The 10,334-nt window shown below is 53.0% G+C and overlaps 1 protein-coding gene across 3 annotated transcripts in view; it reads right to left on the minus strand.

Annotated features, from left to right (window-relative positions):
• The window catches only part of ANO2 (anoctamin 2), a 333,147-nt gene that overhangs the window by 240,148 nt on the left and 82,665 nt on the right, over nt 1-10,334 (minus strand). For all 3 annotated transcript variants that reach the window (XM_027093346.1, XM_027093345.1, XM_027093344.1), the window contains one exon: nt 201-352. In XM_027093346.1, the coding sequence (XP_026949147.1) occupies nt 201-352 (152 nt within the window). The remainder of the gene's footprint in view (nt 1-200; nt 353-10,334) is intronic.

The following is a 10,334-nucleotide window of genomic DNA, read 5'->3' on the forward strand; positions in this document are numbered from 1 at the left end:
TTCAGGAGCTATCTGCGATCATCTCGCTCAGGGACAGGGATTGGGAAGGCAGACACACGGAGTATTCCACCCTGAGAGCAGGCTTCCTCCCCCATCTCCCAGGCACCCGGGCACTCGGCTCACGAGCTGAGGCCCCAAGTGGTGCTTGATGTCCCTTCCCATCCCCCACGCGGCCCCACCTCCAGAGTTCCAATACTCACAGGTACATTTTCTCCCTGGAGAACGGGTAGGAGAGGTTTTTCATCCTGTCGTTACTGTGCTCGGGCACTCGGGGCTTCAGGGGTGCGCTCAGCTTCTGCAGGATCTCGTTGAACGTCTTCGCGATGCTGCCTTCTGACTTGATCACGTACCTCTACGACGGCAAAGCCACAGGTGTGAGGAGGAGGCCTCGTCCAACGCTCAGAGGAGAAGGACCCACAGCCAGAGCTGCAGGGGGCTCAGATTCACCCCCATAGGGGACACTCTGGGGAGAGGACGAGACTGGGGAAGCCAGCAGGAGGGTCCTGCCCTTCCTCCCCTGCTTTCACAAGGTGGTGAACCCCCTCAACTGTTTGTGTGAATGGAGGTGACGAGTGCAGGGAAGGAGGAGTGCGGTGACGAGTGCAGACTTTCTATACATCTTTGTTATATCATCACAGAAGACCTACTGTGTGACCGTCACCATACTAAGGGCTTTACTCAAATGAGCTCCAATGCACACTGCACCCAGCCAGCTAGATAATATTACGGTCCTGTTATGATGAGGAAATTAAGGCTCAAAAAGGTGAGATGAGTCAACAAAGGTCACACAGATAGTAACTGGGCGACTGCTTGGATCTAACTCGTGTCAACCCAATCCCAAGTCTGTACTCTCCAACCAGACCACGCCCCTATGTGACGGTCCAGCATCACTTCTCTTGTGCTCTTCTTAGGAGACGTCTGATAAATGAGTCTGCTGTCAAAGTACTAGGCACCTAGCGAGTACCTGCCTCGAGTAAAGCGCTGCGTCAGTACCAAGATCATCACTGGTATTTATGGTACCTATGGTTTTTCATAACGTACAGAGTCGTCTGCATACACTATAGCTTCTGGTCTTTCTAATTTACGGATGCTGTCATTGAGACACAGAGGTTGTACTTGTCATAGCAAAGCTCTGGTGGATTAACAATGGCCACAGATTTTTTTTCTCCACACAAGTTCTCCATTCAAGAGGCGGCATCTCTGTTTCCACCCCCTTAAGTCTGGATGGGCTCTGGGGCTGCCTGCCCAGTGCAGCAGAAGGGACACTATGCCAGTTCCACCCTTTAAGAAGATGGGCAGCTTCTGGCTTGGTCTGCCTTGGTCTCTTGAAGCTCTGAGCCGCCGGCAGGAAGTCTGAGGAGACGTGCGGAGAGGACTCAGACAGGGAAAGGACGAGGTTGAGCCCAGCCTTCTGCCTACCCCGCCAAGCATCAGGCGTGTGAGGGAGGCTTTCCTGGACATTGCTGTCCAGCTCAACCCCAAGCCGAATACCACCACATGACCCCAGTCAACACCACGTGGAGAAGAATCACCCCGTCTAGCTCTGCTCAAGATACTGAGCAAAAATTCACGGGACAGAATAAAATGGCTGTGTCTTACTGAGTAAGCTGGGGTTAATTTGTCCTGCTGCAGTAGATGACCAGATAAGAGTCACAGCCAGACCCTCCGACTGGAAAGCCGGCTGTGTTCTCTATCAAGATATCCTTAAGATGCTTAAATCTAGAGCGGCTGTAAAACATGTACAAAACACTTGTAATATTGATGGAGAAAAATGCCACAAAAGACACTCAAAATGCTTTGAGGGCTCAGAGAAAGGAGACAGCACGTCCGGCTGAAGAATCAGAAAAGTGCTGCCTAAGGAGGGCAGCATTTCTGTTGGGCCTTGAACAGAAAGGGGACCTTCTTTTGTTTTTCTGTTCTTTAATAAAGTCATGATAATCAGTGGGAAGGGGGAGAACCTCCCCAATCTAACAACTGAAACACAAGCCCAGTTTATTTATCTCTTCTGATACACTTCTCTATGCCTTTTGACTTAATTTCAATCACAAAATTAACACAGTTCTAGTAAACAAAGAAACCAAAACCAGGGACTTCCCTGGCGATCCAGTGGTTAAGTCTCCACGCTTCCACTGCAGGGGGGGCACGGGTTCAATCCCTGGCCAGGGAACTAAGATCCCACGTGCCATGCGGTGTGGCCAAAAAAAAAAGAGACCAAAACCAAGAAGTATATTAACTAACATCAACAGCTTCCTTTCACGTCCGATCCCATCCCATCCTCCACTGCAGAGGAAATCTCCATTCACAATTTGGAGTATGTTTTATACTGACTCTCTCCATACGTATTATATGTAACTGAATCCCTTTCCAAACACACCTGTGATCATACTTCACAGGTACGATGGTATAATTCTACAATTTGCTTTTCTCGTTTAGCGATATATCCCGAGTACGTGTCTTTCCAAGTCAGTCCACGTAGAACTACCTTCATGAAGGCACCATATGACACAGTGGGTACGAGTTCTAATTTGTTTAGTCACTTCCCTAGTGATGGGCATTTATTTTAGCCTCTACATGTGTTTTATCTTCTTTGATCATACTTCTCTTAACCTCACCTTATACATACTTTTAATGAATCAGGCTCGAACAGGTATCAGCAAAGACATTCCAAGCCAACCAAAAAAGTTAAAAAGTTCAAGCTGGATTTAAGAAGGGTTCACAGCCTGGTTCTTTGGTGCTCGGGTTCTGATGGGGGAATGGTGACGGTTCACGGCAGAAAGGCACACGGAGACCAGTGCATGGAGATCCCACTGCACGAGGCGACGGGAAGTCAGCGAAGGGTGTGAACAAGAACAACATCAGAGCTGTGAATCAAGAAATTCATCAGGTGGGTTCTGCACAAAGAAGGAGCCAGCCTTCTGAACCGAGGGGACCGTTTACTTCTGGGAGCACAGACCATTTCTAAGCATCTCCTATGCACCTGGCTTGATGTACATCAGCACTGATCTTAAAGATGTGCCTCTAAAAACCGAGAGGGGTTGGGCTTCCCTGGTGGCGCAGTGGCTGAGAGTCCGCCTGCCGATGCAGGGGACACGGGTTCGTGCCCCACTCTGGGAAGATCCCACGTGCCGCGGAGCGGCTGGGCCCGTGAGCCGTGGCCGCTGAGCCTGCGCGTCCGGAGCCTGTGCTCCGCAACGGGAGAGGCCACGGCAGCGAGAGGCCCGCGTACCGCAAAAAGAAAAAACAACGAGAGGGGTTAAGAATCTCAGTCGAGATCACACAGAGAGTGTCAACCAGATAAGAAGTGCTGGAGCCTCGGAACCTCGTGGCAGAGCCTGCGACCTTGGCGCTTCACTCTACTCTTCCTCTGCCGCGACGTGAGTGAACATCGGGGGAAAACAGTGTGCACCTTACTCTACTGCCCCTACTGTTATAAAGCTCTTGACCCTCCTGCCATCGGTCACCTAGATGCAAAGAGCTCACCTCTGGGGCATCCTTGGGCCTGGAGGGACAGGGGCAGAAAGATGACCCGTTCACCGTATCCCAACACATCTCACAGGTCATTTAGGGTAGGTTCCAACCGGGCACGTGTCCTGCAGCGTGTTCACCATACCCGTAACCATGCGTCTTTAAAGGGCACGTGCGTGGCAATTCAAGTTTCAGAGCAGGAGGGAAGCTGACTGGCTCTGCATCCTAGATGCCTTGGAACGACAGACTTGGACCGACCGAGGGTGTTTCTCCTTTGTCCACTTTCCCCATGTCCACCTCTGGTTTCCTAGTCTAAGGAGGCTTCAACTACAGCAATAAGTGGCTTCCCACCTCTCTTGCTTAGGGCTGCCAGATTTAACAAGTAGAAATGCAAGAAGTCCGGTTAAATGTGCATTGGAGGTAAACAATAAATTTTAACTTTTAATGAAACAATTTTTTCATTAAAAAAGACAACCGGAGGGCAGACTCACATAAAAGAAATTATACTAGAGCCACAATCATTTTGTTGTCTAAGTATGTCCGCTGCAGTATTTAGGACATACTTAGGTTGACACTAAACAAAGTATTCATTGTTTATTTGAACTTTGGGTTTAACTAGGCACGCTGTATTTTATCTGGCAACCCCACTTTTGTCCACCTCTAATTTGGTCTCCACGTTGGAGCCAGAGTGAAGTTTCTGAAGCAAAAATCTGATCATGTCACCTCCCTGCGGAAAAGGCTTCAACCATCACCCATTGCTCTTATGATAAAAACCAAAATTCTCCACGCAGCCTGGGGGGTCCCGTAGAAGTCTCCACCTTCTCCTTGCCCCACGGTCCCCTGCTCACTGCACCCAGCCACCAGCCTCGGGCAGCATTTTTAGTACTCTATACCCTTCACCTCCTCCCTCCCCCTCACCAACCTGTGTTCACACTTGAGTTCTCACTCAATTGTCACATCCTGGGGGAAGTCTTTCCTGGCTTCCAGACAAGGTCAAGCCCCATCTTCACAGCCTTTCGAGGCCCCAATTCCTCGCCTTCACAGCACTTATCGTAGCTATGATTTTACATTTATTTGAATGATTATTTGATTCATATCCAGCCTCCCCACCAAACGGTCTCCACGAAGGCAGGACACTGTCCAACCATCCCCTATGGTTAAACAAACGAACAAATGATAAACCTCTGGGGACCCAGCACTGATGACAGCAGTTGCTGCCGCTGCAGGAGCCCAGGCCGGGGACAGAACAGTCGTCAGGTAACAGGCCCTGGTAGAGGGAAACCAGGATGGAGAAGAAAGCCACCGCCCAAAGCCACCGGCCGGCCGAAAGGTCTCCCGGCCTGTCGGCACCAGCTGCAAGGGCGCACGGGGTTGCCCAGTCCCGGTAGACGCCAGGAGGGTCTGTATTCCATCCATGCGGATTAACGACCGGCACCTGCCCCAGGGCCTTGTCCTGGAAGACGGTTAGCTGAGCACCTCCGAGCTGGTCTTGAACCTCCTCTTAGCAGTGGGTCTGGCAGAGCTCCCTAGAGAAGCGAGCTAAGGGGAGTGGGGCCTGTGGCATGTTTCTGGAGGGACCAGGGATGGGACCAGGATAAATCCTGACTATTCCCTGATGGGGGGAGGGGTGCTCCAAAGCCCTACAAACAGCATCATTTACCTCCAGGAACAATGTAAACGGTGCAAAAGGCCAGAGTCCCAGCAGAACCGTCAAGGCGACCTCCACCCCACAGCCCTGACGGAGGCCCTAACACACACCCAGGCAGACGCAACGGCCCATGCCCACAGTCAAACATGGCGGGCGGCCCCATGCACGCTACCGTGGACGCTAAGCTTGGAGGACAGAGGACCTGCCTCCTGCCTCTGTGCCTTTGCACGTGTCGTACCTATTCCTGGAACTTCTCCCCTCCCTCTCCACCTGAATGACCCTCCTTCTCCTCCACTGGGCTCAGGTACCAGCTTTCCCAGGAAACCCTCCTTAGCCACTCTCCTGCTGCCATGCTTCCTTAGCAGCCTGTGAACGAATACCTGTGTCATAACGTTTGCCACACTCACCTCTAACTTGTGGTTCACGCGTCTGTCTCCCCAACAGACGGTGGGCATCTGGGGAGCAGGGAGCATGCCCTGTGCACACGGGAGGAGCACACTAATGTCTACGGAGCAAATGACCTGGTCCTGGTCCTTGCTGACGCTAACGAGCTGTATGACTCTGGGCAAGTGGCTCTCCCTCTCAGATTCTTCATCTCTAAAGAGAGAATTGGGGAACTTCCACTTCCCACAAGGACGGAGTAACAGGGACCAGATTTATCCTACCTGAACCAACCAAAACACCGAGAGAAAAAAAAAAAAACATGAAATAATGGTTGCTCTGGTCGGAATGTTTGTGTCCCCGCAAAATTCATATCCTGAATCCTGATGCCCAGCGTGATGGCTATTGCACAGTGGGGCCTTTGGGAGGTGATCAGGTCATGAGGGTGGTGCCCCTGTGAATGCGATTGGTGCCATTATAAAAGAGACTCCAGAGAGCTCCCAGCCCCTTCCGCCATGTGAGGACACAGCGAGAAAGTGACGCTATGAACCAGGAAGGGGGCTCTCGCCCAACCAGGCTGGTACCCTGGTCTCAGACTTCTAGCCTCCAGAAGAACTGTGAGAAGTTCTGTTGTGTACACGCCTCCCGAGTCTGTGGTATTTTATTAGAGCAGCCCGAACAGACTAAGAAAGCACTTTTCAAGATACTGGACATTGATTAAGCAGTAACGAGTTCCTGAGAGACAGGAAATGAAAATGGTGACTCCTGGGATCGCTCCAGCTCACTGCCTAGAGAGAGGTCCAGGGCTGAGGGGCAGGAAAGGGAAGCAGGTGGAGGCCCACACACACCCTGGGCCGAGCAGCCTTAGCTGTAGGTCTGGGGAGACCAGGGCAACCAGAGCTCCCAGGACAGCGCAGCCAAAGGGAGAGAGCTTCGCGAAGAACCCTGCAGGCAGTCCTCTTGGAGCACTGGGTGGCGGGGTGCAAGGAAGCTGCCGGACGCTGGAGAAAACCCGTCTGCAAGGGTTGGGAACAGCCCCTGTCCCCACCGGCCAGGATGGAAAGCTCACCATTTGAGGGGCGCCGGGTAGAGTCCTGGGGTCCGCTCACCAGGGGGGATAATTAGCCCGAGGCTGAGCCCCGCTCCAGACCCACGTCACAAATCACAAAAGACAGAACCTGACCAAACGGCTTTGGAAGCACCGTCCAAGTGTGACCTTCTTTGGCTTTAGACATTTAATGAAAAAGACACGTTAATTCTCAGCACAGACACGTCCAGGCACCTCCTGGGTGCCAGGCGCTGAGCCTGGGGGGTGACTGGTTGATTGTACCAGAAGCTGAAGCAGCATGGCGATGAGGATGCCCCCTCCACATGCAGGACGCTCACCCTGGAATCCCACAGGCCCACCCAGCAGCATCCGCCTCGCTATGTCACAGACAGGGAAACGGAGACTCAGAGGGGCGGGGAGCTGCCAGTGTCGCGTGAAACCAGGCCTCAGAACCCAGGTTTCCTGACTCCCCTATCCAGCCTCTCTTCTTAAACCTCGGATCCTTGGAAGGGCTGCATGGTCCCCGAGAAGGCAGAAGGCCGGAGCTCCCTCTCAGCCCCCGCCAAGCTCGGCAGCCTGGCTCTTCCCCCGTGTTCCGCAGGGTCCACAAAAGGCGCCCCGACCCTCTTCAGTATTGTTAATACAATCAGCAGAAGCATCGTTATTGCTGTTATTCTTGGACAGTGGAGAACAAGGAACATCCTCAGAAATGGCAAGACACATGTTCACCAGCTGTTCCCCATTACGCCCTCCCCGGGTACACGATACGCCTTTCATGTGCTTAAAATCATAAATAATTTTTAAAGTATGTTGCTCTTATTCTTTATTCCAGGGCTCAAATGTGGTTCTCATAAAAGTCTGCTTTGGCCTCACTGTCACAAGCTAAGAGGTTTACCGAAAGGCCTTCTTTTCTTCTTTCTTCCCCCGTCTCCCTCAGCCTCTCCCCTCCAGAGGGGCACGGCAGTGTGGTCTCAGGGCTAATTTGTTTCCTTCCTGCACTGGAATCATGTTCCTTCCCAGGATGCAAGGAACTGAGGCTGTAGTGATTGTCTATCGTGGACAGATACAGGCTGCTGTCCCCATTTTACAGGTAGAGAAACAGGCACAAAAAGTTTTACTAGCATACCCGATGTCACGCAAACACTAGGAGATCCAATGACTCCCCCCCAGAAACATCAAGGGAAGGGAATAACCATACGCGATCTAAATAAAATCATCTTGATTATCCACGAGTCCCTCATCTGCAGTGATCTAAGAGGGCCTCTTTCTGCAACTCGTAGGAAAAGTCAGCAGGAAAAGCAGCACCAGGCCTAAAGGTGGAGAGCAAGCCAGCTGTGAGCACGTGTGTCCGCTTACACCCCACGGCCCAACAGACACTAATCCAGACTGTCTTCTCCTTTCAGCGTTCCTGTGCGTTCCTCTGCACCTCTGGTCACTGGGTAACTGAGGGTTGACTGAGCTGAAGATGATCACCTGCTCACCTTTCATTTCAAAAGGCTCAGACACACAGGGAAGCCAAACTGTGGAAGGTGCCTCTGCAAGCTGGACCAGGGTGGGCGCCTCCGGACTAAAGAAGTTATGAGGAAGAGAAGCTAAAGGCGCAGCAGAAGAGGTCCGCTGTTCTCACGCCCCGTTGGCGCCTGACGGGACAGGCGGAGGGAGGGATGCGCGCAGACGTGCACGTACCGAACCCGGATCCGAGGAGCTCCGTGCACAAGCCCAGTTACCCACGCGAGCGAGCGTTAACCGCCCACCAATCCAAATGCAAGCAGCACCAGGAGCCACTAAGCTCAGCTGCAAACTGGAGCCCAAAGGAGCCTCTGCGGGCGCACCAAGAACAGGAGCTCATCAGTCCCTCCATCCCCACCAGTGCCTACGGGTCCATTTCCCATCCACAGCCTCGCCGAATGCAGCCAGTGACAGTCACAAAATGCACATTCTCTGAGGTCTGACTCCGGATTCACTTACGGTTTTTAATTCTGTTTCAGTATGTCTTCTACACGTTAATGAATGTTTGCTGACTTTTAAAATGTGGGAGAACTCCCAACTACTTACATGGCTCACAAGCCCCCTTCTGAGCCACGCCTCCTGCCTCCTCCCAGAGGCTCAGCCGTCACCCGCCCTACCCCCCACACCGCAGTCTCCACGCCGCGCGCACTGGCCTCGCCTCCTCCCGGTTCCCCGCACAGGCCGGGGTTTTCTTACCTCGGGGCTGGAGGACATGCCCTTCCCTCGCCCAGGAAGGTTCTCACCTGCCCCCCAACCTAGCCAGCCCTCTGGTCTCAGTTCAGATGGCCCCTTCTTGCACCCTGGCCCCCATCGAAACTGGTCTCCTCTGGTTGGCTCTTTGTCTGTCCTGCTCTTTTTCTTCTGTTGGTGCCTCCAAGTTCATCAACAGCTACTCGACTTCTGAATCCTCCCCACGCAGAAGCCACATGGGCCAGGACCAGCTGTAGTCACCACTGCATCACCTGCAGAGTATCTCAGACATAGTGATACTCAATAACTATTCACTGGGTAGACGGATGGATGGATGGGTGGATGAAAAATGTGACCTTTCAAAGGGCTAGGACCCCTTATACACAGCCATTCCGGGTATAGTCAGACTCTTCCTAAATGCTTTTGGTAACTGAAGGGGCTATTGAGGACCCAGATCAGGGACGGCCGCTATGGTTCGTGTACCATGGCGCTATCTCCCCCGACCTTACAGACAGCCCTGGGGCATCACTCTCCAGTAAGCCACCACCAATGAATCGGGCCTGGTACGTGTGATCCGTTCGTTCATTCATTAACGAATACTGATTTAGTGCTTGCTCTGTACCAGGCCCCGTTCTAGGTGCTGCCGACAGGGTGAAGCCGCCCTGCCCTCCTGGAGCTTCCAATGTAGTGCCGACAGGGACAATCAAACAAAGACACAAATATGCTACTCAGTATCCAGCAGAGCTGAGTGTTAGAAAGAAAAGAACAAGAGGAGGAGGATGGAGCGAGACAGAGGTCCGCTTCACACAGGACGGTCGGGGATGTCTGTGCAGGCAGAGACCCCGTTGCGGTGGGAGAACGCGTCCTGCGCTACCTGGAAGTCCCCAGGCAGAGGGAGGGGCAAGCAAAAGGCGCTGAGAGGGAAACAGGCTTGGTATCTTGGAGGATCGGTGTGCCTGGGGCGGAGTGCCGAAGTGGGCAGTGCCGGGAAGTTCCTTTCTGTGTCGGAGGTGACAGACACGGCATCCGTTTAGAGGCCCTGCGGAGACACTGTCATTCCCGGCCCCGCTCTGACCAGCAGCCCTTTAATATCCATGGCAGGGATCACATGACACCCTCGGGTTCCGGCCTGTCCCCGCACAGGACGGCTCTAGTCCATGGTGGCACTCTGACTGTGCACCCTGTCCCCATTCTTGGGGCTCTGATCCATTGTAAGCAGGTAAACGCTTACCAACCACCTGGGTGTGGAGGGTCGAGTGGCTGATTTGGAAACTTCACTGATTTCCGTGGTGTAAATACGCCCGCCGTGGCCAATTTCAATCACCAATGGTGCAAAGACCAGCCTGCAAAGTTTCTGAAAATGTGTCAGATCTCAAGAGCCGTTATGCACCAGCACATCACTGAGGCCAGTTCTTCCTGGGTAAGAATAATTCTTCTGTGAGCTCCAGGTACCAGAAGCTGACTGCCTCCTCCTCCTGTCTCCCCCTCTCCCCCCACAGGCCCCTCCCATCCACCCACAGAGGCAGCCACGACCAAGTCAGGCCCCCCACTCCCACATCTCCTACTGAAGAGCCCAGTTACTCAGCACAGTGC

Source organism: Aethalodelphis obliquidens, unplaced genomic scaffold (genome assembly GCF_003676395.1).
Source record: "Aethalodelphis obliquidens isolate GAN/ISIS:26980383/991018 unplaced genomic scaffold, ASM367639v1 scaffold83, whole genome shotgun sequence".
Taxonomy (NCBI): domain Eukaryota; kingdom Metazoa; phylum Chordata; class Mammalia; order Artiodactyla; family Delphinidae; genus Aethalodelphis; species Aethalodelphis obliquidens.